Genomic DNA, 27,285 nt, shown 5'->3' with positions numbered 1-27,285 from the left:
ACAGGACAGCCTCCACTGTAGCATCTTTCAATTTATTTTGTTGTCAATATGGCATTACAAACTGTTTGGAACTTACAATCAGTCAAAATACAATTAGTTAAATTCTTCAGTACACAGAACTATGTATTTTTTGTTGGTCACTGTATCCATACATGGTGGATAATCTTAGCAGAAAAGACCATTTAACAGCAATGACCTTGACATTTTGGACCACATTTTCCACCAGCATGAGAGAATGTACTATAACATGAAAGCTCAGGTATGCTATGATTTTTCTTTACTTCAGCGTTCTTGCTCTATCCAAGAATCTCTCAAGAAGAACAGCTGATCTTTAACCGCTTAGCCCACAGGGGAGGTCTTGCTGCATAGCCCACTTCCTCTGCAGTCTCTTGTGTAACAAAGGGAAATGACAGTATATGGTACAGCAGCTCCACCTAGTGAGGGAAGAATAAAAGACACCAGTTTAAAATCTAACAACTTTTAACAGAAAAGTAGTAGAGCGTTGCTTTGATTTTTTTGATAATAGAACAAATAAATACAGGGCATATCCAGGAATCCTGAGGTAAAATGTAATACTTTTATAATATTTAATATGAGTAATAAAGTCATACTATCCTATGTTTAAAAAGTCTGCATAGTATATTATAAAAAAGTCATAAATAAAACATAGTATACTATGTCAAAAAAGTCATAGTATAGTATGTCAACAAAGGTCAGTAAATATGTCGAAAAAATGTCGCACTAAATGCTTGCTCTTGGGGGAATTACTGGAATTGTTGGGTCTTTGTAAATTATAGAGTGTGGTCTAGACCTACTCTATCTGTAAAGTGTCTTGAGATAACTCTTGTTATGATTTGATACTATAAATACAATTGAATTGAATTGTATGTTGAAAAAAGTCATAAAGTCATAGTATATGTCGAAAAAAATCATGAATAAAAAGTCATAGGTATGTCGAAAATAAAAGTCATAGTATAGTATGTCAAAAAAAGTAAAAGTATACTATGTCAAAAAAAGTATGTAAAAGTCATAGTAATGCATGTCGAAAAAAAGTCAGTCAGTGTAGTATGTCTAAAAAAACTCATAGTATAGTATGTCGAAAAAAGTCATGAAAAAGTCATAGTATAGTAAGTTGAAAAATCATAGTATAGTATGTCGAAAAAAGTCATAGTAATGTCGAAGAAAAGTCCTAAAAAGTCAGTCAGTGTAGTATGTCGAAAAATGTCACAGTATAGTTTGTAAAAAAAAGTCATAGTATAGTATGTCAAAAAAAGTCATAGTATAGTATGTCAAAAAAAGTCATAGTATATTATGTCAAAAAAAGTCATAGTATAGTATGTCAAAAAAAGTCATAGTATGTCGAAAAAAGTCACAGTAAAGTAAGTCGAAAAAAGTCAAAGTATTGTATGTCGAGAAAAGTAATAAAAAGTCATAGTATAGTATGTCGAAAAAAAGTCATAGTATTGTATGTTGGGAAAAGTGATGAAAAGTCATAGTATAGTATGTCAAAAAAAGTAAAAGTATACTATGTCAAAAAAGTCAATAAAAGTCATAGTATAGTATGTCGAAAAAAGTCACAGTATAGTTTGTCAATAAAAAATCATACTATAGTATGTTGGAAAAAAGTCATAGTATAGTAAGTTGAAAAATCATAGTATAGTATGTCGAAAAAAGTCATGAAAAAGTCATAGTATAGTATGTTGAAAAAAAGTCATAGTATAGTATGTTGGGAAAAGTGATGAAAAGTAATAGTATAGTATGTTGAAAAAAGTCATAGTATCGCCCAGCATGTTTCCTTGGATTACCTAACTAATGGTTGCAGCTGTCCTGGTGGTCCTGCTCCGCGCCCTGCTATGTCCTGTTGCACTCTGCTACGCTCTGCAGTGCCCTGCTACGTCCTGCTATGCCATGAACTACTACAACTACTATTTCTAGTCATTGTTCCATTATCTTTATTTTGACTATTTTTGCCACTGTTCATCACACCCCCAACCAGCACCATCAGACACCGCCTACCAAGAGCCTGGATCTCTCTGAGGTTTCTCCCTAAAAGGAAGTTTTTCTCACCACCAAGGATTCTTCCTAAAAGGGAATTTTTCCTCGCCACTGTCGCACTAAATGCTTGCTCTTGGGGGAATTACTGGAATTGTTGGGTCTTTGTCAATTATAGTGTGGTCTAGACCTACTCTATCTGTAAAGTGTCTTGAGATAACTCTTGTTATGATTTGATACTATAAATAAAATTGAATTGAATTGTATTGTTTGTTGAAAACAGTCATGAAAAGTCTAAAGTATAGTATGTCGAAAAAAGTCATAGTATAGTATGTCGAAAAAAAGTCATAGTGTACTATGTTGAAAAAAGTCATGAAAAAGTCATAGTGTAGTATGTTGAAAAAAGTCACAGATAGTATGTCGAAAAAAAGTCATAGTTTAGTATGCCGAAAAAAGTCACAGATAGTATGTCGAAAAAAAGTCATAGTATAGTATGTCGAAAAAAGTCAGGTAGTATGTTGAAAAAAAAAATTCATAGTAAAGTCTGTCGAAAAAAGTCATAAAAGAGTCATAGTATAGTATGTCAAAAAAGTCAAAGTATAGTATGTCAAGAAAAGTCATAAAAAGTCATAATACAGTATGTGGAAAACAGTCATAGTATATATATATAGTATGTCAAAAAGTCAGTGTAGTATGTCAAAAAAACGTCATAAAAAAGTCAGTGTAGTATGTCGAAAAAAGTTATAGTAAAGTATGTCGAACAAGTCAAAGGTTAGTATGTCTAGAAAAGTCATAAAAAGTCATAGTACAGTATGTCGAAAAAAGTCAGAGTAGTATGTCGAAAAAAAGTCATAAATAAAAAGTCATAGTATACTATGTCGAAAAAAAAAGTCAGTTTGTTGAAAAGTCATAAAAAGTCATACTATAGTATGTTGAAAAAACTTCATAGTATAGTATTTCGAAAAAAGTCATGAAAAAGTCATAGTATAGTATGTCGAAAAAAGTCATGAAAAAGTCATAGTATATCGAAAAAAAGTCATGGTATAGTATGTCGAAAAAAAGTCATAAAAAGTCAGTGTAGTATGTTAAAAAAAAGTCATAGTACAGTATGTTGAAAAAAGTCATAGTATGTCGAAAAAAAGTCACAGTATGTCAAGAGTCATAGTACAGTATGTTGAAAAAAAGTCATAGAAAAGTATGTTGAATAAAGTCATAAAATATCATAGTATGTCGAAAAAAGAAATAGTATAGTATATCAAAAAAAGTCATAAAAGGTCAGTATGTCGAAAAAGTCATATAATAGTATACCGAAACAAAGTGATCATAAGTCATAGTCGAAAATAAGTCATAGTGTAGTATGTCAAAATAATTCATAAAAAGTCATAAAATATAGGATGTTGAAAAAAGTCAAGAAAGTCATAGTATGTCAAAAAAGTCATAGTATAGAATGTCGAAAAAAAATCATAGTACAGTATGTCGAAGAAGTCATAGCATAGAACGTTGAAAAAAGTTATAGTATAGTATTTCAAAAAAAGTAATAAAAAGTCATAGTATAGTATGTTGAAAAAAAGTAATAAAAAGTCATAGTATACAGGATGTTGAAAAAAGTCAAGAAAGTCATAGTATGTCAAAAAAGTCATAGTATAGAATGTCGAAAAAAAATCATAGTACAGTATGTCGAAGAAGTCATAGCATAGAACGTTGAAAAAAGTTATAGTATAGTATTTCAAAAAAAGTAATAAAAAGTCATAGTATAGTATGTTGAAAAAAAGTAATAAAAAGTCATAGTATACAGGATGTTGAAAAAAGTCAAGAAAGTCATAGTATGTCAAAAAAGTCATAGTATAGAATGTCGAAAAAAAGTTATAGTAAAGTATGTCGAACAAGTCAAAGGTTAGTATGTCTAGAAAAGTCATAAAAAGTCATAGTACAGTATGTCGAAAAAAGTCAGAGTAGTATGTCGAAAAAAGTCATAGTATAATAAGTCAAAAAAAGTCATAAAAAGTCATGGTATAGTATGTCGAAAAAAAGTCATAAAAAGTCATAGAAAAGTATGTTGAATAAAGTCATAAAATATCATAGTATGTCGAAAAAAAGAAATAGTATAGTATATCAAAAAAAGTCATAAAAGGTCAGTATGTCGAAAAAGTCATATAATAGTATACCGAAACAAAGTGATCAAAAGTCATAGTATAGTATGTCGAAAAAAGTCATAGAGTATTATGTCGAAAAAAGTCATAGTATAATAAGTCAAAAAAAGTCATGAAAAAGTCACAGTATAGTATGTTGAAAAAAAGTCACAGTATAGTTTGTCGAAAAAGTCATAGTATAGTATGTCAAAAAAAGTCGCCCAGCATGTTTCCTTGGATTAGGGTGGCACCTAAATAATGGTTGCAGCTGTCCTGGTGGTCCTGCTCTGCGCCCTGCTATGTCCTGTTGCACCCTGCTACGCTCTGCAGTGCCCTGCTACGTCCTCCTGCGTCCTGCTATGTCCTGCTAAGCCCTGCTATACTCTGCTGTGCCGTGCTATGCCATAAACTACTACAACTACTATTTCTAGTCATTGTTCCATTATCTTTATTGTGACTATTATTGCCACTGTTCATCACACCCCCAACTAGACCTACTCTATCTGTAAAGTGTCTTGAGATAACTGTTTTTATGATTTGAACCTATAAATAAAATTGAACTGAATTGAATAGTATGTTGAAAAAAGTCATGAAAAGTCGAAAAAAAGTCATGAATAAAAAGTCATAGTATAGTATGTAAATATAGTATGTTGAAAAAAGTCATGAAAAAGTCAGTGTAGTATGTCAAAAAAAAAATCATACTATACTATGTTGAAAAAAGTCATTGTATGTTGAAAAAAGTCATAGTATAGTATGTCATAAAAAGTCAAAAGTATAGTATGTCAAAAAAAGTCATAGTATAGTATGTCGAAAAAAGTCATAAATAAAAAGTCATAGTATACTATGTTGAAAAAAGTCAGTTTGTTGAAAAAAGTCATAAAAAGTCATACTATAGTATGTCGAAAAAAGTCATGAAAAAGTCATAGTATAGTATGTCAAAAAAAGTCATAGTATAGTATGTCGAAAAAAGTCATAAATAAAAAGTCATAGTATATTATGTTGAAAAAAGTCAGTTTGTTGAAAAAAGTCAAAAAAAGTCATAGTATAGTATGTCGAAGAAAGTCATAAATAAAAAGTCATAGTATATTATGTTGAAAAAAGTCAGTTTGTTGAAAAAAGTCATAAAAAGTCATACTATAGTATGTCGAAAAACTTCATAGTATAGTATTTCGAAAAAAGTCATGAAAAAGTCATAGTATAGTATGTCGAAAAAAGTCATGAAAAAGTCATAGTATATCGAAAAAAAGTCATAGTAATGTATGTCGAAAAAAAGTCATAAAAAGTCAGTGTAGTATGTTAAAAAAAAGTCATAGTACAGTATGTTGAAAAAAGTCATAGTATGTCGAAAAAAAGTCACAGTATGTCAAGAGTCATAGTACAGTATGTCGAAAAAAAGTCATAGAAAAGTATGTTGAATAAAGTCATAAAATATCATAGTATGTCGAAAAAAGAAATAGTATAGTATATCAAAAAAAGTCATAAAAAAGTCAGTATGTCGAAAAAGTCATATAATAGTATACCGAAACAAAGTGATCATAAGTCATAGTCGAAAATAAGTCATAGTGTAGTATGTCAAAATAATTCATAAAAAGTCATAAAATATAGGATGTTGAAAAAAGTCAAGAAAGTCATAGTATGTCAAAAAAGTCATAGTATAGAATGTCGAAAAAAAATCATAGTACAGTATGTCGAAGAAGTCATAGCATAGAACGTTGAAAAAAGTTATAGTATAGTATTTCAAAAAAAGTAATAAAAAGTCATAGTATAGTATGTTGAAAAAAAGTAATAAAAAGTCATAGTATACAGGATGTTGAAAAAAGTCAAGAAAGTCTTGGAATGTCAAAAAAGTCATAGTATAGAATGTCGAAAAAAAATCATAGTACAGTATGTCGAAGAAGTCATAGCATAGAACGTTGAAAAAAGTTATAGTATAGTATGCCGAAAAAAATCATAAAAAAGTCATAGTTTAGTATCAATAAAAATTCATAGTATAGTATGTCGAAGAAGTCATAGTATAGTATGTCAAAAAATGTTATAGTATAGTATGTCGAAAAAAGTCAAAAATCATAATATGTCGAAAAAAGTAACAGTATAGTATTTTAAAAAGTCATAGTATAGTATATCAAAAAAAGTCATAAAAAGTCATAAAGTCACAGTATGTCGAAAAAAGTCATAAAAAAGTCACAGTATAGTATGTTGAAAAAAGTCATAAAGTCATAGTAGGCCTATCGTATGTCAAAAAAAGTCAGTATGCTGAAACAAATTCATCAAAAGTCATAGTATAGTATGTCGAAAATAAGTCATAGTATAGTATGTCAAAATAATTCATAAAAAGTCCTAACATATAGTATGTTGAAAAAAGTCAAGAATGTCATAGTATGTCAAAAAAGTCATAGTATAGTATGTCGGGAAAAAAAAGTCATAGCACAGTATGTCGAAGAAGTCATAGCATAGAACGTTGAAAAAAGTTATAGTATAGTATTTCAAAAAAAGTAATAAAAAGTCATAGTATAGTATGTTGAAAAAAAGTAATAAAAAGTCATAGTATACAGGATGTTGAAAAAAGTCAAGAAAGTCATAGTATGTCAAAAAAGTCATAGTATAGAATGTCGAAAAAAAATCATAGTACAGTATGTCGAAGAAGTCATAGCATAGAACGTTGAAAAAAGTTATAGTATAGTATGCCGAAAAAAATCATAAAAAAGTCATAGTATAGTATCAATAAAAATTCATAGTATAGTATGTCGAAGAAGTCATAGTATAGTATGTCAAAAAATGTTATAGTATAGTATGTCGAAAAAAGTCAAAAATCATAATATGTCGAAAAAAGTAACAGTATAGTATTTTAAAAAGTCATAGTATAGTATATCAAAAAAAGTCATAAAAAGTCATAAAGTCACAGTATGTCGAAAAAAGTCATAAAAAAGTCACAGTATAGTCATAAAGTCATAGTAGGCCTATCGTATGTCAAAAAAAGTCAGTATGCTGAAACAAATTCATCAAAAGTCATAGTATAGTATGTCGAAAATAAGTCATAGTATAGTATGTCAAAATAATTCATAAAAAGTCCTAACATATAGTATGTTGAAAAAAGTCAAGAATGTCATAGTATGTCAAAAAAGTCATAGTATAGAATGTCGGGAAAAAAAAGTCATAGCACAGTATGTCGAAGAAGTCATAGCATAGAACGTTGAAAAAAGTTATATATAGTATTTCAAAAAAAGTTATAAGTATAGTATGTTAAAACGTCACAAAAAGTAATCGTATAGTATATCGAAAAAAAAGTCATAGTTTAGTATGTCGATAAAAAGTCATAGTATAAAATGTCAAAAAGTCACAAACAGTTATAGTATAGTATATCAAAAAAGTCATAAAGTCACAGTATGTCGAAAAAAGTCATAAAAAAGTCATAGTTTAGTATGTTGAAAAAAGTCAAGAAAGTCATAGTATGTCGAAAAAAGTCATAAAAAAGTCATAGTATAGTATGTCAATAAAAATGTATAGTATGTCGAAAAAAGTAACAGTACAGTATTTAAAAAAGTCAGTATAGTATGTCGAAAAAAAGTTACAAAAAGTCATAGTATAGTATGTCAAAAAGTCATAAAAAATAATAATGGTATGTATGTATGGTATGTAAAAAAATCATAAAAGGTCATATTATAGTATGTCGTCATAGTATGGTATTTCACAAAAGTCATAGTACAGTATGTAATAAAAAAATTTCATAGTATAGTAAGTACAAAAAAAAGTCTGATTTAACTTTACAGGTACGTGTGATCAATTAGGGGTATGGCACTTTAAATTGTGTCAACCTCATACACCCACCTCAGAAAAATCATTCATTTCAGCTTTACTTATAGCAGATTCTGCCATCCAGTTCCTCAGCACATATCTCGGATTTACATCTGTAAGATATTTTTGGCAATCAGACAAAGTTGTCCCTGGTAAACACATCATCACATTACAGAAATCTGTATAATTGAATTCCTTCTTACTGACTGTGAAACTTCAAATGTATAAATCAACACTAGCTTTAGTGGCTTACTTTTCATCCTGTGTTGCCGATCCAAATCACTATTATTTTGTTGTCTGAACAGAGGAAACAAGCCTTTCAATCCATTTGAATATAATCCAAAAAAACAAACAACAACCAATTTATGATGCTAAACAGAAATGAGAGTATATAATAGCAAGTGTTTTCAAAATGAAAAAAAGAACGACCTTGTGAACATTTCAGAGAAACTTGGGTTTCTTTACATCTTTTTGCTTACCTACTGAGCCGGAGCAAGTACTTGCTGAGCCAATCAGAGAAGAGCTTGTGGGACGACAAGTCCTCAAAAGCCCACATCTAATACCAAAAAAAAAAAGTAACATATGAATAGATACGCCAGTTGTGCATAAGTTTTGCTGTTGCAGCAGCAGCTTTTTGTATGTGGATTACCTGCATACTTTTAACACAAATTCTCTATTCAAATAGATTGAGATACTAATCTACAACACAGTACAAGTCATATACATGTATCTTTAGTCATATTTATCCCCATTGAATCATCCTATATTTTACTTTTACATTTACTGCTCTATTTATTTTATTATTTATTTCAGGTTTACTTATCACACTAATAATACATCAAATTAAAATGTGCCAGAATTAGCCTGGAGGCTATTTTACATCCGCTGTCCCTGGACTGGTGGTAAGAGGTCACTGTAAAATTAGATAAAATGATTAAGCTATCTTCTCCGGGAACCATCACCTTATCGTGGTGGAGAGGTTTGTGTGTCCCTATGAACCTGAGGGCTGGGTTGTCTGGAGCTTTGTGCTCCTGGTAGGGTCTCCCAAGGCAAAGTGGTCTCAGGTGAGGGGCCAGACAAAGAATGGTTCAAAAATCCTATGAAAAATCGAGGAAGGGATGAAGTGACCCTGCCCGGAGGAAGCCCGGGGCCCCCGTCTGGAGCCAGGCCCAGATGGAGGGCTCGTCAGCGAGCGTCTGGTGGCCGGGTTTGCCACGGAGCCCGGTCGGGCACAGCCCGAAAAAGCTACGTGGCGGACATCCCTCCATCCCATGGGCCCACCACCTGTGGGAGGAACCGCTGGGGTCGGGTGCGCTGCCACATGGGTGGCAGTGAAGGTCAGGGGGCCTCGACGGACCAGGACCCGGGCAGCAGAGGCTGGCTCTGGGGACGTGGAATGTCACCTCTCTGTGGGGGGAAGGAGCCGGAACTTGTGCGGGAGGTGGAGCGCTACCGGTTAGATCTGGTGGGGCTTACCTCTACGCACAGTCTTGGTTCTGGAACCATACTCCTGGATAGGGGTTGGACTCTTTTCTTCTCCGGAGTTGCCCAGGGTGTGAGGCGCCGGGCGGGTGTGGGGATACTCACAAGCCCCCGGCTGAGCGCCGCTACGTTGGAGTTTAACCCGGTGGACGAGAGGGTCGCCTCCCCTACGCCTGCGGGTTGTGGGGGGAAAACTCTGACTGTTGTTTGTGCATATGCACCAAACAAGAGTTCAGAGTATTCGGCCTTCTTGGAGACCTTGAGTGGAGTCCTGCATGGGGCTCCAGTCGGGGACTCCATAGTTCTGCTGGGGGACTTCAACGCGCACGTGGGTAATGATGGAGACACATGGAGAGGCGTGATTGGGAGGAACGGCCTCCCTGATCTAAACCAGAGTGGTTGTTTGTTGTTGGACTTCTGTGCTAGTCATGGATTGTCTATAACGAACACCATGTTCGAACATAGGGATGCTCATAAGTGTACTTGGTACCAGAGCACCCTAGGCCAAAGGTCAATGATCGATTTTATAATCGCTTTCATCTGATCTGAGGCCATATGTTTTGGACACTCGGGTGAAGAGAGGGGCGGAGCTGTCAACCGATCACCATCTGGTGGTGAGTTGGGTCAGGGGGTGGGGGAAGACTCTGACAGACCTGGTAAGCCCAAACGGGTAGTGCGGGTAAATTGGGAACGTCTGAGGAGGCCCCTGTCCGACAGACTTTCAACTCACACCTCCGGGCGGAGCTTTTCGTGCATCCCTGTGGAGGCTGGGGGCATTGAACCCTGAGTGGACAATGTTCAAAGTTTCCATTGCTGAAGCTGCGGTGAGGAGCTGTGGTCTTAGGGTCTTAGGGTGCCTCAAGGGGCGGTAACCCACGAACACCGTGGTGGACACCGGTGGTCAGGGAAGCCGTCCGATTGAAGAAGGAGTCTTTCCGGGATATGTTATCCCAGACGACTCCGGAGGCAGTTGCAAGGTACCGGCGGGCTCGAAGGGCTGCAGCCTCTGCCGTGAAAGAGGCAAAGCAGCGTGTGTGGGAGAAGTTCGAGAAGACATGGAGAAGGACTTTCGGTCGGCACCAAGGTACTTCTGAAAACCGTTCGCCACCTCAGGAGGGGGGGAAGGGAACCATCCAAGCTGTGTACAGTAAGGATGGGACGCTGTTGACCTCAACTGAGGAGGTAATAGGGCGGTGGAAGGAGCACTTTGAGGAACTCCTAAATCCGACTAATACGCCCTCTATGGTAGAGGCAGAGCTGGAGGATGAGGGGGGGATTGGCATCAATTTCCCTGGTGGAGGTTGCTGAGGTAGTTAAACAACTCCACAGTGGCAAAGCCCCAGGAATTGATGAGATCCGTCCAGAAATGCTTAAAGCTCTGGGTGTGGAGGGGTTGTCTTGGTTGACACGCCTCTTCAACATTGCGTGGAAGTCTGGGACGGTGCCTAAGGAGTGGCAGACCGGGGTGGTGGTTCCCTTTAAAAAAGGGGGGACCAGAGGGTGTGTGCCAATTACAGGGGTATCACACTTCTCAGCCTCCCGGTAAAGTCTACTCCAAGGTGCTGGAAAGGAGGGTTCGGTCGATAGTCGAATCTCAGGTTGAAGAGGAACAATGCGGATTCCGTCCCTGGTCGTGGAACAACGGACCAGATCTTTACTCGCAAGGATCCTGGAGGGAGCCTGGGAGTATGCCCAACCAGTCTACATGTGTTTTGTGGATCTGGAGAAGGCGTATGACCGGGTGCCCCGGGAGATACTGTGGGAGGTGCTGCGGGAGTACAGGGTGAGGGGGTCCCTTCTCAGGGCCATCCAATCTCTGTACGACCAAAGCGAGAGCTGTGTCCGGGTTCTCGGCAGTAAGTCGGACTCAGCTTTCAGGTGAGAGTTGGCCTCCGCCAGGGCTGCGCTTTGTCACCAATCCTGTTTGTAGTATTTATGGACAGGATATCGAGGCGTAGTCGGGGTGGAGAGGGGTTGCAGTTCGGTGGGCTGGGGATCTCATCGCTGCTTTTTTGCAGATGATGTGGTCCTGATGGCATCATCGGCCTGTGACCTTCAGCACTCACTGGATCGGTTCGCAGCCGAGTGTGAAGCGGCTGGGATGAGGATCAGCACCTCTAAATCGGAGGCCATGGTTCTCAGCAGGAAACCGATGGAGTGCCTTCTCCAGGTAGGGAATGAGTCCTTACCCCCAAGTGAAGGAGTTCAAGTACCTTGGGGTCTTGTTCGCGAGTGAGGGGACAATGGAGCGGGAGATTGGTCGGAGAATCGGCACAGCAGGTGCGGTATTAGATTCAATTTATCGCACCGTTAGACGAAAAGAGAGCTGAGCCAGAAGGCAAAGCTCTCAATCTACCGGTCAGTTTTTGTTCCTACCCTCACCTATGGTCATGAAGGCTGGGTCATGACCGAAAGAACAAGATCCAGGGTACAAGCGGCCGAAATGGGTTTCCTCAGGAGGGTAGCTGGCGTCTCCCTTAGAGATAGGGTGAGAAGCTCAGTTATCCGTGAGGAGCTCGGAGTAGAGCCGCTGCTCCTTTGCGTCGAAAGGAGCCAGTTGAGGTGGTTCGGGCATCTGGTAAGGATGCCCCCTGGGCGCCTCCCTAGGGAGGTGTTCCAGGCACGTCCAGCTGGGAGGAGGCCTCGGGGGAGACCCAGGACTAGGTGGAGGGATTATATCTCTAACCTGGCCTGGGAACGCCTCGGGATCCCCCAGTCGGAGCTGGTTAATGTGGCCCGGGAAAGGGAAGTTTGGGGTCCCCTGCTGGAGCTGCTACCCCCGCGACCCGACCCCGGATAAGCGGATGAAGATGGATGGATGGATTAAGCTATCAATAATACATTCAGATTTGGCCCTATACAATAAAAGATGATCAAACTAATGCTAAAAGACAACAACATAAAAACAAGAACAGTTGGGTGAGATCAACACAAATACACACACAGCTGAACTGTCAGACCAGATAACAAACAAGGCACAATAGCATAGACATACATTTTGGTGGACATGCACAAAAACATTGCATGACGGTAACAAGCAACACACTATTTCCCTAACTATACAATAGTGAAACAGACACACAGGTAGGGCACAAAAAACACAGACAGACAGAGTAGGAGAGACAAGATGGCAGCAATTTTTAGTGCCTAAACTAATGTTGACAGTGCTGACTGCTTGTTAGCCACTTCTTTAAGTTAAGTTTAAAAGAGGCATACATTTTAAAATGTCTAATGTGACTTAGGATAGAGTTCCACCCCCAAGTAGCCCTAACTGAAAAAGCAGTTTGACTAAATGCACTTCTCCTTAACGGGACAATACAGTCGCCTCTCGCTGCACTCCGTGTGGATCTGTAAGCAGTTGGTGCTGTGCTCACAAACTGGGACAGGGATCTGTTTATGTAATCACGTTTTCCCAACTTAAAAGGTTAAAGATATTATCTTATCTTATTTAAAGACCTAATTAGAAGAAAAACAATGTCACATTGCCAGATGACATCTTGGACATGCAGTGCAAATACACCCGAGCAGTGAGTGCTCCATACAGATATTAAAGATGTCACCAACACCATGCTGCTTCTGCTCTACCTGTGTGAAGTTCCTGTTGTGAAGCTGCTGGGCTGGAACTTCACTGAGCTGCCTGAAGACCATGGTGAAGTCTGACTTTGTGTCCTCCATCATCTGGAGAGACAAATGCAAATTACATAGGGAGTAAAAGAAAAAAAAATCCAATGTTTACCTAGCCAATTAAGAGCCAGTGATATTACATTAATTTAGTAGACTGAGATAAACTATGTAAAAATGTCTATTACAGTAACCATGCAACTTATTGTCAATGACTTGCCTTAAGCAGGAAGGCAATGAGGTAACCATCATCCTCCTCTTCACCTAGAAGCCCCAGTTTAGCTTTAAATAACTGATGAATCCTGAAATACATGCATGAATAAGGCTTGAAAATAATATAGTATTACTCTCACTGCTTGGATATAGCATTCACGACAACATGAAGAAAGGACAAATCATAATTTCACATGGAGCTCACCTCATCTGGTAAATATCAACATATCCTTTCAAAATAATTTTAGCCCTGGAAAAAAAGATAAGAAGCCAAGTAAGTCCAAAGGTAATTGTTAAATCGGCTTATCATTTCAGCTGGACTTGTTTTATAATCTACGTGTTTTGTGTACAAAAACCTTAATTTTTTAAAGTAACTGGTAACTAAAGATGTCAGATTAATGTAGTGGAAGTAAAGTACAAATACCTCAAAGTACAGTACTTGAGTAAATGTACTTAGTTACATTCCACCACTGTTGCTGACCAACATTACTGGCTCGATTTTGCTGTTCTGTATTTACCACAGTGCAAACGCATCTCTTCATTGAAGTTAGTAATATGTAAGTTAAACTCTATCACTGTAGCTGCAATTTGCATTGGTGGCAAACAGGTCAATACAAGTCACATATTACTTAAGGTACCTGTAACTATGATACTCTTCTTGTTTCTGTTAATATGAAACTGTTTGCATAGTAAGAAGCCAAAATACTGCTTGTTTTTACGAGATAACATGGGAACAGACTGACTGACCTTGTGAAAAGCACAGAATGCTCCTGAGGGCAGAGCAGGCGGAGGAAATGCCCTGCCTCACCAGAGATAAAGAAGACGACATGCTATGACATCATCTTTGAGCATAACAAACTACTGTTGAAAGCTATTGTTAGTCTGTACTATGCTGTCAGTGCTGTAAAATGGACTCCTTGCTTGCGCAAGTAAAAACGAACTTTGAGAGATCTTCAGTGTTCCTGTCTATTCTTTGATGAATAATTATCTCAACAGTACCCTTAATATAAACCGTTGTCATTGCGTTCTTACTCCTTGTGCTGTTTTTTAGAAAGCACAGGGCTGAGAGCCATCAACAGCTTCTCAAGATTGACCAGTCCGACGTTGGCCTGAGCTCCGATGCTGTATCTGCCCTCATCATCAGATGTGTTGGGGACAAAATCTGCAACGTCAAAGTTTAGTTTGATACTGACAAGAACTGAACATTTTGTTATTTTAATTAAACACAGACATTGTGTAATCGTACACACTGGGATTATACGACTCCATGAAGCCAAATGGTCCGTAATCGATGGTGATAGACAGGAGGCTGAAGTTGTCCGTGTTGCACACACCTGTTGTGATGAAACACAATCTATATCAGTAGATGGTGGTACAAAATGTATGATAAAATGTGCAGCCAGAACATCTTCTCACCGTGTGCAAACCCAACCGACATCCACTGGGCGATTAGATGTGCTGTTTCATTTACAACTGTGGAATAAAACACCTAGAAAATATAAAACACAATACAAAGCGTGAAACAAATAATACATTCTTTACTTATCACACTTACAGTATTCCTGGATTTACTATTTCACTCAGATTATTAAATTCCCATAATGAATAGAAGAGGGATACCTTAATTTTGTTATTTTCTATACTAACATAAGATAATGTAAATTGTATTTGGTGAGCCAAATAATAATGATTATTTTTATTATTTTTTTTTTTTTTTAACATAACTTACCAAATATTTATCTGGGTCATCTGAATTGATTGAAGAAAAATGTTCGTCAATCACAAAGTTCAACAGCTTTCTAAGATCAACAGAACAATAGCATTATGTTACAAGCTGCAGTATACTGTGTTTGCAACGGGAGGCCACGGAATGAGAAGGAAGCCTGAAAGATCACCAGACTCACCTCAGGAGCTCTATCTCTCCACTTTGAGCCAAAATTTCTAAAGATCCAATGCGAAACCATGACTTGGCTAACCGGAGAACGACAGCTCCTGTAAAAAGAATAAAGAAGCTAAAAAACAAACATGTAATGCAATGAAACATTAAGTTATTGATAATTAGTAAATAATCTATTTTTGAAGTACTTGTGCATAAATAACTGCACCTCTTTCTGTCTTCACATTGCCATTGTAGAACTGATCCCTTATCACCGGCTCGTCACTTACAACTAGACTAAAAGAAAGCAAAGCATTATCAGATCAGTGACAGATACACATTTCTTCCAAAACATTTCTGTCCTTTCATTGGTGTCAAACACAAGCCCCTGTCTTAATTACATTTTTAAGAAGGTAGTTCATCTTGGTTTATCAATCTGAATGCCAAATTAATGTTGAGATGTACATGTTTATACAGATACTGGCCTTCTGCAGGGTTCTTAAACATGTCATCATGGGAAGTAGAGGAATCAAATGTAACAAATTTCAAGGTTCTGAATTATTTGGGGCCTGGCAAACACTTTTGAAATGTTTTTTTTTTTTTATCAAATGTTGGGATGTGCCTGGTGTAAGTAAATGCTGTAAGCTACTGTATATGGTCTAGCTAACTGTGAAGAAACTGGACAAATTCTATGAATCCAATAGACAATATTAAGGCCTATTAAAAACAAACACATCCCTTGATATGTTAACCCCGTTTGTTGTCTTTCATCCATCACCTGTCCCGCTCACCTGGCAGCCCTACTGGTTGGAACACCAAGGAAATGCATGGCTTCACTGCACAGGAACTCCCTTACAGAAGAACGGATCACAGCTCGACCATCTCCTGACCTGCATTAAAATGTTCAAATTCGTATTGAAATTTCAGATAAAGAAAGTTACCTCTTGCTGCTATTTGGTATCACAAACATGCAATTTTGCCAAATGTGGCAAAGGGAAACAAGGGGGGGAAAAAAGGAAGAAAAACACAGAAGTAAAAGGGTATGCTGAAAAACATACCTTGAATAAGGTGTCTTCCCAGAGCCTTTAAGCTGCAGTTCCCATACTTCGCCTTTCCTTTTTATAAGGAATATAAATGAAATCTTAAATTGGCAATGCAACTGGAATACAAAGTACTTTAAATACACTAGGAACCTAATTATAAATAATAATAAAATATTCTCACCTGTTGGTATACTGACCAAGGGAATGTGCACGACCATCGCCCAGCTGACCTGCCCAGTAGCCAAACTGATGGAGATATTTACAGTCAATTTTAATGTCACCAACTGTTCTAGTCCACTGGTATTATTATCTTAAAGTGCTCATATTATGCTCATTTTCAGGTTCATAATTGTATTTAGAGGTTGTACCAGAAAAGACATATACAAAACACCATATACTTGTTGTACTGCACATTGCTGCAGCTCTTCTTTTCACCCTGTGTGTTGAGCTCTCTGTTTTAGCTACAGAGTGAGGCATATCACTTCTGTTCAATCTTTGTTGAGTTGCACATGCGCAGTAAGTACTGCTAGCTAGTCAGTTGCAGAGCATGAGGGCGTGCCACGCTAGCAGCTAGGCGAGCATTATAACGAGTGTTACAAAGTGACGCACGTTCGTCACGGAAGTAAAGGCTGGAGTACAACAGAGCTGTTTGGAGCAGTTTGTGAACAGTGTTTTCTGTGAGTGAGATGGTAAGTCCCTTTGGGGTGGACTTTGGGCTTTTTCACTTTGTAAACCTATAAGGTGCACAAAAAGATATATAACACAATAAAGGGAAAAAGCCAAAAAGCATAAAATGAGCACTTTAAAGGAAATTTGCACAGACTTCCAAGTCTCCCTGACTTTGCTAATAAACTTTCTTTGGCTTAATTTTGCCCTCAGTTAAGGAATTATCTGTTTACTCCTCGACGCAGCGGCCGCAGGTCCACCCTGGGGCCCTTTGCTGCATGTCTTCAGCTGTCCTATATAAATAAAGGCCTGAAATGCCCAAAAATTAATCTTTAAAAAAATGCTATTTGATTAAGGAACCTGTATAAAATTCCAGATATTTGTAGGGATAAGATATCACGTTACTCAGCTGAGCCCATTTGTCCACAGCCGATAAAGAAACACAGTTTTTTATTACAAAGAAAACTTTATCTTGATTTTATTTGGAAAAAAATCTGTTTTTGAAACTTGATATGTTGCAATTTGTGTTTGTATTTTTAAGTTTATATGTGCACGCCATTAGCAAATGAATCATTACCTGATGACCTCCATATCTGTGGGCAAGTGGTACAGATCCTAATAGCAGTCTTCCCCCGCTAGCATAATGCAGGAAATCATCTGACTGGGTTACAGCCACATCCAAGTCTAAAATCCCTTCAATGACGTCCTGTTGAGACAAATTCAGATATAGTTGAATACTTCACATTTTACAGTGAAGACTGTTCTGCGGTGCTGCTGATGATATGTACCATCACCTTAGAAGTTGCTGCTAGTCTTAACGGGTCTTTCAGTGGGGTTGGATTGGATTTGGAGAATATGCAGTGCTTTACAGAGCGAGCAAAGTTGCCATCAACCTCATCGATCGGGAATGCTTCTGCAGAGGACCGAAAGGATTGAATTGCGACATTATTACTGTTATTACACTCTTTTTTACTGACCTCAAAGACACACAAATCACATTTTACCTATTAGTTTCTTGCAGGACACTCTGAACTGGTCCAGGTCCTGTATAAGGTTTGAAACACTCATGTTCCACCTGGATTTGACAGTGTGTTGGGAAAGCTTGCTCTTTGATCCCTTATTGTCATGGATCTCACTATTGCAGTCATGGCGAGTACTTTGGCAGAACTCCAGAACATGTACATATGTGAAGCTGGATGCTGCTACCAGAGCAAAAACTAACACTTTGCAGGGGCTCCACATGTCACAGACACAGCAACCTGGCTGTAAGCACTGATGTGGTTGTAGATTTGAAAATGGGTAGTATCATTTCCAGCTGGTGCACACATTGGGGGAAGAAGTACCTGGATCCTGTACTTCACTAAAACTACTAGTACAGTAATATCGCAGTAATAATAATTAATATATACAACTGCATCATATTGTTATGTAAATTCTGAACCTGCAAAGAAACAAGTAGCCTAAGTGAAACTAACTGAACTAGACTTAAAAGTCCAGCCTTTTCACTCTGACATGCATGTCTGACAGTGGAGTTTAAGGTGGCATTACCACGCAAAGTACATGCACCTTAAATTGTATAACTTAATGTAATCTTAAATTATGATAATGTGATCTTAAATTCAGGAAACTTGTTTTTCAGTTTTAAAGCAAGAACTAAAAAACAATGACTAAAACTCAACCTAGAATTATTTTTTTTTAACAGCCGTTTGTAAATAAAAAGCTAGTTTAATTCGGCATTACATCCAAGACAATAGATTAATACATTTCGAAAACACCAGCAATATTTACTACTACTAGCTACGTTACAGCTATCTAACGTTAGCTGTTAGCAACCCAGCTACTAGCTAGCCCCAAATAGTACACAAGACAATTTCCTATCTTCAGTTTAAACAGACAACAATCTGTGTTTACATGTACCGCTGCATCCCTGATAATGAAGTCAATTTCGAGGGATTCATTAATGTTTATATCAAGTCTACCATAAATGGCTAACGTTAACTTCAAAACCATGCGTAACACGGTAACTGACTTCCGGTTCCGCTGAAAAATATATCCTGTGCCGAAGCCCCACCGCTTGGGAACATGGCGTGCCCGTGGTTGAGGCAGTGCAGAAGGTGGAGTGCAAACTGTACGAGCACGAGTTTGTTTGAAACCTTGTGGCATTGTAATGGCAGGGCTGCGTTCTCTACATCCTCTTTGGGGCAGAGATCCTGGAGCTCCGGGCCGGGGAATGAGGTGAGTTGGTGGTTGACTGTTAGCGGTACGCCAGACTACATTATATTTCCTAGGATGGCAGACCCTAGTCTCTCTCTGATTGGATATTACTCGTTGTCTTCGTTGGTTGGGTTGGTCAGAATTTCAGGGTAAGCCAATCAGAGCCAGAGTAGGGTGGGCTATGCCTTCGCCATCCTGGGAAAAAAAATAAACGTGTGCTGTCAAACCCGGGAAGGTCACTGGCAAGCTGTCAGCCATCCACGCTGAATGGTAGTAATTTTCAGCTAACGGGTGTATTCCTTCGCTATATGTATCTTTTCCTGGTAATGTAACTGCCTTTTGTCTTTCGCGAGAGTGTCTCGTGTTTTGTTAGTATTTCGTAGATTAATGTTGACCCATCGACTTCTTGCAGGGGTTGTTGGCTCATTCAGAAATCACTCAGCACAAATAAAGGTCAAGACCTGTCCCTGATATTACAGATGAATTACTCCGAGCACTCTCCTTTACTTGGCTAGCTGTCTACCTTGAATCTAACACATGTTTTGTCAAGTTCCTGTCCATTTCGATTTGATCTTTCATTTATTCATTTGTCATTGACAAACGTTTGTTACTCCCATTTGTTTACAATCTATAGAACAGTTGACTTGGCATTGTATTGTTGGTCATTGTTGCTTTTTATATACACACCTATTTTTCATTACTTGTTTGTTTGTACATTAGGTCTGTGTTTATGATGAGCTCTTTGTTCAGCTTGTTGGTGCTTGTTTTTTGGTTTGTCTATTTCTATCTTCATGTTAGTTAGGACTTGGAACTGTATGTAGGTACATTGAGAATTTCAAAAACCAGAGTTCTTGTATGTGTAGGCCTACTCACATACTTCGCTAATGGAGCTGATTGTAATTACCATGATAAAACAGTTATTAAATGCTGAAAAGAGTCAAAACTACTTTGGTCAACTGTGGTTGTTTTTAAACATGCTATATAAATGAAATTGAACTGAACTTTGTTATTACAGGGGGCACCACCAGCACAGATACACGCCAAAACTAACTTCACCACATCTCTCACCAGGTGAGTTTTCTTAACCAAAGGCTTTGCACTGTACAAACTATTTATAATAATGGTCACCTTACACCACCACACAGTTTTAGCATGCTATACTTTAGCAATTTTGGTTAAACATCAAGCAATGCAAGATTTACATCATCACTGTGAACTCTAGGAAGAGTTGCCCCGGTAACAGCTAATGGCCATCCAAATAAATTGCCGATACATATAAGCCAATATTATTCCTTATTACTATTCGAAGGGTGTATCCTGCGCATATTGTAAATAAAATTAGGTTTTGTAATTAGAATCGACACAAACAGTATGTTGTAGCACAGTGATCAAGATCTAGGCCATTTTCAATAAAATATTCCTCCTTGTGATTACTTTGTGCTTTTCTGTATTTCACTGTTACTGTATATTGTTTGTCTTTCTCTCCAGACACAAGTCACGGTTGCTGAATCCCACACTACAGCCTCGCTGTTGCAGAAAGACTGTACACAGTGACGCGAAGCTGAAGGACCCCTTCACATTAGCCCAGAAAGATTTAACTAATTTATATGATGACATCAGAAAGGTACATTTTCAATACAGAGAGTGTACTTGCTATGTGTCTCTACATATAACATCATGGGAATTTTCAGCAAACATTAGGGTAGTTAGTATATAGAGACAGGAGGATTTGAGGCTTGGATTTGACCTGGCAGCTGCATTGACACTTCAATAACAGACGACGAGTGAGCCACCCAATCAGAATCAGAAAAAGGTTTCTAGCCAAGAAAGTACTTACAAGGAATTTGCCTTGGTGGTTGGTGCATACGTAAACTAACAAACACATTGAACATAAACATGATAAACATGGTGTTAAGAGTCATCTCTTAAGTGTTGTCATCTCAAAAAGGTATTGGTTATAAATGAACAGAAGACATTTTTACAGTCATGTTGTGTTTGGCGGACGTTTATTTTGGACTGTAGTTGATTGTGATGGAAGTAAAAGACATGGATTTGTATTACTCTGCCTCACAGGAGCTATTTGTATCCAAAGAAGAGTTGAAGTCTCTATGTGACTACTACTTTGATGGAAAGGGCAAGGCCATCCGACCGTTGATAGTTGTCCTGATGGCCCGGGCACTTAACATCCACAGCAACAGATCCGGGTAAAATTGGATCACCACAGACTTAGATATTTCAACTACATTTTTTTTTTTACCATTCACTGCTACTGCTAAACCAACGTGACCTATGATACATTGCAGAGGGGAGGTGCACCACACCCTGTAATAACTCTTTAGTATATGAAGCATAATCCAGCATTTTATTTCATCTCACTTTCTGCAATCCGTTATCTGTCTTTGCCCTCTGTAGAGATTTGATCCCAGGGCAGAGGCACGTAGCTATGATCACAGAAATGATCCACACTGCCAGCCTGGTGCATGACGACGTCATAGACGGATCAGATAAACGAAGAGGAAAGAGTACCATCAATGAAGTGTGGGGTGAAAAAAAGGTAAGGGCTCAAAAACCTTTCCTTTCCTCCTCACTTTTTCTATTCTATTTTGCATTTTCTACTTTCTACTATTGCCATTATTTTTTTTAAGGATATGAATATAATTAGTTTTCTCCCTTCCAGGCCATCTTGGCTGGAGATTTCATCCTCTCAGTTGCCTCCATGGCCATTGCTCGTATTGGTAACAACACAGTGGTAAAAGTGTTCGCCCAGGTGATTGAGGATCTGGTGCGAGGTACAGAAAATCAAGTTGTTCATGCCATTTTGCCATGTCACTCAGTAATAATCTTAATAAAAGTTGTAGCTAAACTTGTACGAAGCATTTTTAAACACATTGGAAGCTGTAATTTGTAGCAAAAGCTGCTTAAAGGGTTACCAGTAGTTTAGATCTTTTGAAGTGGGGTTGAATGAGATACTTCTCCATAGTCAGTGGTTTACCTACAGTAGCTGATGGTCAGCACGCTCCCAGCTTGGAGAAGCAGGCAGGAGTAATGGAACACAAGCTAAGCAATGTACTGCTGTGGACGGGGCAGCAGCTAAACATATTTAGCCACCTAAGGTTTAGGTGTACACCGTATTAAGAATACTTTCATACTGTGTGAATGTGATCAGGGTGTTCTTGCAACTGAGAGGCTGCCTCTCAGTGAACCTTCCCTGAATAAATAAAGGTTAAAAAATGTTTTTTAAAAAGCCACCAGACTCCTTTTACTAGAACAGTTATTTTACCTCGCAGAACATGCAATATGCTGGTGTACCGCTGCCTCAATCGGTTAGATGGTTTGTTAGTTTTGTTAGTTCCTAACTATTTTAAAACACCATAGTCACACAACAATACAAAGTAACTAACCGATCGAGGCAGCGGTAGACCAGCAACTCCTGTGTTCTGCGAGGTAAAAATGACTTTTTGTCAAAGGAGTCTGGTGGCTTAGAAGAGAGCGCAGATGTATATAACTGCTTCAAGACTTCAAGGACTGTCTGATGGCTTGTAAAGCGGTGAAAATATTCTAAATGTAGCTAACACTTAAACAGATATGGCTTTTATTTTTAGGTGGTCCTTTTTTAGGTGTCTAAAATATGTTTGGCTGCTGCCCCAGTCCACAGCAGCACAATGCTAAGCTTCTGTGTCGTTGTTTTTAAAGCATACTGGAAGCTGTAACTTGTAACAAAAGTTGTTCAAACTGCCAGAACCCCACATCTGCTAATACGTCCATTAACAAACTCCCTAATCGATGTCTGTGCTTCCAGGTGAATTTATGCAGCTGGGCTCAAAAGAGAACGAGAACGAGAGATTCAAACACTACCTCGAGAAAACTTTCAAGAAGACAGCGAGTCTTATTGCAAACAGTTGTAAAGCAGTATGTACATTCTGTTTATTTCAGAGTTGAAGAAAACCCTTGGTTTCTACACTTCATGTTTGTCTCTGTTGACTGTCTTTTCTCTTTCATTCAAGGTGTCCGTTCTGGTAAATTCTGATCCTGAAGTTCATGAAATAGCCTACCAGTATGGTAGGAATGTTGGCATTGCATTTCAGGTACATTCTATAGTTTCTGCTTAAATCTTTTTAAGCCCTCTCTATCAAGTGGCTTACCTAGGTACCATTGAACATAATGGTGTGTAAAATTAAACTTGTGTCTATAAACATTTTCCGTCTTGTAGCTGGTGGATGATGTCTTGGACTTCACCTCAGGGACCAATCACCTGGGGAAGCCCTCGGCTGCAGATCTCAAACTGGGCTTGGCCACTGGACCGGTCCTGTTTGCTTGTCAACAAGTGAGATCAACATCACGGTTTTATAGTTGGTTATAGAAACTGTACATCTACTGTATATCAAGTTACTTGAACACACACACACACACACCAATCATTGCTGTCTACCGTCAGTCTTTATCTTAATTTCTTTCTGTCTCTTCAGTTTCCTGAGCTCCATTCAATGATCATGAGGCGTTTCAGCTTAAAAGGAGACATAGAACGAGCCTGGCAGTTTGTCTTTCAGGTAAAACCAAGAATAAACTGAAAACAACTTAAAATTAGCAGGGTAAATCCATTAAATGTAAGACATTGAAAGATTTGAAATGCTTACAGATACACATTTCTACCTTTTTATTGTACATAAAAATGTCTTATACAGGAAACAAATATCTAAAAAAAATTAAGGTTTGTGATATATATATATATATTAAGTAAACATTGTGTGACCAAGACCTTAAATGTGCTCTAAGCAATGTCACGCGTTTTTTAGGCTACATTTTTTTTTGTCACATACAGAAAACATCTCCTCACTATCCGCGAGCTGCCTGTCCCCTGAACACACTGTACGCAGTCTCTGTAGACCGCCCAGGCTCCACAAACAGCAACAAAAACAAACTGACCAACCTGCACCACCAAACATAACAGTGTTCCAGCCAATAACCGACAAGAAGGATTTGGGGGTTGGGGGGGGTTAGTGCGCGGAAGCACGGAAGGGAGGGGGACGGGTCGGGATGAGGAGGAGGGAGGGGCGAGCTAGCCTCAGTTTTGTTTGACAATACTTTGAACGTCAACAAGAAGTGATGTCACCCAACATCGCTTAGAGCACCTTCAACCAAAGATATTGAAACCTAAGCTACGTGTACTTTAAGTTAGTGATGTAGGAAGGGGCTTTTAATTTGTACAGTGCTCTTTCTGAGGGCTCGTTGATGCCAAGACGGACGCAAACTGGCATGATTAACAGTACAACTCAGTGTTCTCTACTCAAGCTGCTGAGATTCACAAAATGCAATCAGGGGTATGCGGGTAACCGTTTAAGAGAAGGAGCTTTGCCGGTACCATAGACGGTTAAAAAAAGTTGTTACAGAACATAAATGGTGAAGACTAAAACTATGTGATACCCCCCTTGTTCTGTTTTAGAGCGATGGTGTGCAACAGACCGAATACTTGGCCAAGCGCTACGGTCAGGAGGCCGTGAGGCAGATCAGTAGGCTCAGGCCATCTGCAGAGAGAGACGCCCTCATCAGTCTTACCGAGATGGTGCTTACCAGAGACAAGTGAACCTCCACTGCTGGGCTTCACTTCAGGCAGCTACCTGTGGAAATGAACTCACCCTGCCGCCCCACGTTTGCACAATCCAGGGTCGGACAGAAACTACGAGAGAAGAGATTGGAATTGGGTTCGGAAGGACTTCTGGTGCTGGTTTTAGTGCCAACTCTAAATGAACACTTAATTACTATCAAGTGATCAAAACAGCATGGAGGGGGGTCTCTCTCTCTCTCTCTCTCTCTCTCTCTCTCCCCAACAAAGTATACCATATATAAATACAATTGGTTTTTTAGTGCTAATCCTTTGATTCAGATTTCCTGAATGGTACCAACAGTGATGATTGGAAAAGGAAATATTATAAACTTAAATGATTGGGTGACGCTAAAAAACGGCAATCCATCTCAACTTCATTCAGTACTGTAACGGCAACATCCTCCCAATGCTTGACACTAGCCAACTTTTACAGACAGTTCGCTACATGGTGGCGTTGAGCTGTGGCGGCATGATTGCAAAAATCTGTGGAATTCCAAACGCAATGGACGTGAAACTGTGTCATTGGTGTGTTTGTTTGGATCTGTTATCATTAATCAAGATCCGTCCACACCTCAGAGGCCCAATAGTCATGTCTTTTCAACTTGTGAAATGTTATTTAATGCAAAGTGTCCTGTAACAACTAAGGCCTTAACATCTACAATGACATGTGTATGACAATAAACCTACAATTATGCTTTTTTTATATAAGCCAAGCCTTCAATCCTATTTGATTTTGAAGTGACCACACATGCATGTTGTACATAGAATTGTTTATTATAAAAGACTGTACATTAATTTTTCAATCAACATTTTATATGTACAAATGAAGAGCAGACAGAAGGATTTCAATGTTTCTACCCATGAAATTCAGCTGGAACATGTTTTTATTTTTTTTTATTTTTTTTTAAATTGGAAATTTCTAAAGCAAACTGGCAAAATATCAAGGCGTGGGCTGCAGAATCCTGCAATAAAACAGTCAAAAATTAGTTCATGTTAGATGGTACGTCCAAGGTCCAACAGAAAAAATACAACGTCAAGATGATTCCTAGACCTGAGTGACAGCTGATATTGATTGGCTGATTTTACTCCGAGTTAAAATATGAACACCTTAGCAGCCCAGAGGATTTCATGTTCAGAGCTTTCAACATGCTCCTCGAACCCAGAGCAGGTCATCGTTGCTTTGTGAAGGCTGAGGAGGTATCAGAGTTGTTTATTGGTCTACATTACAATCTGAATTGTCGCATGGCAGTGTCAGGCACGACAATTCCAGCCTAATTATCGCTGAACACTATCTGCTGTCTATCAGAAGCACAGTTCATTATTGCCAGTTACCAATGGATCCTAGAGATTTGATGTGGATTAGTATAAAGTTAATAACAGTGACGTGACATAATCTTAAAATGCTAAATGGAATGTGTTATCTTGCTTCAAACGGATCCAAATGCATGAAAAAGTAAACTCCATTTCATTTTTATGATTGATATGCAAATCGGCATTGAGAGACCACGGGGAAGCCTGAAATTTACTTCAAATCTAAAAAGATCAGTGATTTCAACAGTGTCATAAAAATTAAAAAGGTGAATACATTTACAACATAATGGAAGCATAATGGCAATAAACTTAAGATTACATTATATCTCAAAAGTTTGCATGCTTTATCGCCAAGACTGAATTTTCAGGAGTAATTGTTTGTCTTTAAAATACCTTACACAGTACTTAAATTTGTAAATTATTGACAGGCCATGTTATTTTTTTACGAATGAGCCTTATGGAGTCGCTGAGGGCGCCACTAGTGAAAAGTATTATATAATCGACATTCACTGAATTCACATTACAGAACCCCAAGTGGCTGCAGCTCACATTATATACAACGAAAAGTACAAACACTTCAACTGAAGGTGTTTACGTGACATGGTAACATTTAATTTGTTCCATCAAACCAAATACTGTTGTTCACAGGGGATTTGGTTCTGAATCACAAATCGTTTTTTTTCCAGGCAAGATGATGTCGTACATCCTTCAGCTGTGTGACCATTGCCTTTGAGTTCAACCGGTGTGAGCATGTGCAGTCCAACTCTTTAGAAACTTTTCTTTTTTTTTCTTTTTTTTTTTTACATATTCCATAAATGTCCCCCACCCACCCATATAACACCAAAATAAACTAAATAGATATCACTTTTCATTTTATTTGCAATCAGTAAGGGAAAGAACATTCTGTCATATCAAAAGGAGATCATACAGTCATGTCTATGCGTCTCAGGAGTCAAGATTGCGGCGGTCGGTCTCTCAGTGGATTACGATACGACTGAATAAATAGACTTTACTGTTACTGCGAGGTCCCTTCAGTCGGCGTAATGCATGATGGACTCCACGTAGTTGCCGGGGAACAGTCCTGTGACGCCGTTGGAGACGCCCTCGAACCAGCCGTCGTCGTTCTTCTTGATGACGTAAATGATTGACCCCTCCATGAAACTCAACTCGTCCTCCTTGTCAGCGCTGTAGTCGTATATGGCCACCACTGAGGAACAGGAAAGGAGAAGTTGGTTCAGATTAGTAGTGAGCAGTGGTGGAAATAGTATTCAGATCCCTTTACTTAAGTAAAAGTACAAACCCCAATTCCACTGAAGTGAGGAAGTTGTGTAAAACGTAAATAAA

General features: G+C 38.3%; 3 protein-coding genes across 15 annotated transcripts in view; 1 reads left to right on the top strand and 2 right to left on the bottom strand.

Annotated features, from left to right (window-relative positions):
* Nucleotides 1-13: 13 nt before the first annotated feature.
* LOC144537238 (protein nucleotidyltransferase YdiU-like) lies at nucleotides 14-18,843 on the bottom strand. Its single transcript, XM_078280782.1, has 19 exons — nucleotides 17,819-18,843; nucleotides 17,609-17,727; nucleotides 17,392-17,520; nucleotides 16,330-16,394; nucleotides 16,164-16,220; nucleotides 15,897-15,995; nucleotides 15,335-15,402; nucleotides 15,134-15,221; nucleotides 14,959-15,028; nucleotides 14,646-14,718; nucleotides 14,480-14,563; nucleotides 14,262-14,391; nucleotides 13,435-13,479; nucleotides 13,237-13,318; nucleotides 12,981-13,073; nucleotides 8,393-8,469; nucleotides 8,167-8,210; nucleotides 7,947-8,026; nucleotides 14-434 (listed from the first exon to the last, which is right to left on the bottom strand). The coding sequence occupies exons 1-19, from the start codon at nucleotides 18,054-18,056 to the stop codon at nucleotides 312-314; spliced, it is 1,764 nt and encodes a 587-aa protein (XP_078136908.1). The 5' UTR covers nucleotides 18,057-18,843; the 3' UTR covers nucleotides 14-311.
* Nucleotides 18,844-18,851: 8 nt separating this feature from the next.
* On the top strand, nucleotides 18,852-25,338 carry pdss1 (prenyl (decaprenyl) diphosphate synthase, subunit 1). 4 transcript variants are annotated; one of them, XM_078280798.1, is made up of 11 exons: nucleotides 18,852-19,049; nucleotides 20,044-20,099; nucleotides 20,517-20,652; nucleotides 21,102-21,232; nucleotides 21,441-21,582; nucleotides 21,706-21,817; nucleotides 22,828-22,937; nucleotides 23,033-23,113; nucleotides 23,239-23,352; nucleotides 23,495-23,575; nucleotides 24,469-25,338. In XM_078280798.1, exons 1-11 carry the CDS (start codon nucleotides 18,897-18,899, stop codon nucleotides 24,607-24,609), a joined length of 1,257 nt encoding a protein of 418 aa, XP_078136924.1. In that variant the 5' UTR covers nucleotides 18,852-18,896; the 3' UTR covers nucleotides 24,610-25,338. The 4 variants fall into 4 exon arrangements, with proteins under 4 accessions (XP_078136924.1, XP_078136925.1, XP_078136927.1 ...); XM_078280801.1 differs by lacking the exon at nucleotides 18,852-19,049 and adding an exon at nucleotides 19,275-19,298; XM_078280800.1 differs by lacking the exon at nucleotides 18,852-19,049 and adding an exon at nucleotides 19,322-19,351.
* A 45-nt stretch (nucleotides 25,339-25,383) lies between these two features.
* abi1a (abl-interactor 1a) overlaps nucleotides 25,384-27,285 on the bottom strand; it is a 53,341-nt gene continuing 51,439 nt past the window's right edge. For all 10 annotated transcript variants that reach the window (XM_078280783.1, XM_078280787.1, XM_078280785.1 and 7 more), the window contains one exon: nucleotides 25,384-27,148. In XM_078280783.1, the coding sequence (XP_078136909.1) occupies nucleotides 26,973-27,148 (176 nt within the window). In that variant the 3' untranslated portion in view covers nucleotides 25,384-26,972. The remainder of the gene's footprint in view (nucleotides 27,149-27,285) is intronic.

Source organism: Sander vitreus, chromosome 22, assembly GCF_031162955.1.
Source record: "Sander vitreus isolate 19-12246 chromosome 22, sanVit1, whole genome shotgun sequence".
Taxonomy (NCBI): Eukaryota; Metazoa; Chordata; class Actinopteri; order Perciformes; family Percidae; genus Sander; species Sander vitreus.
This window is presented reverse-complemented; position numbering and strand designations above follow the sequence as displayed.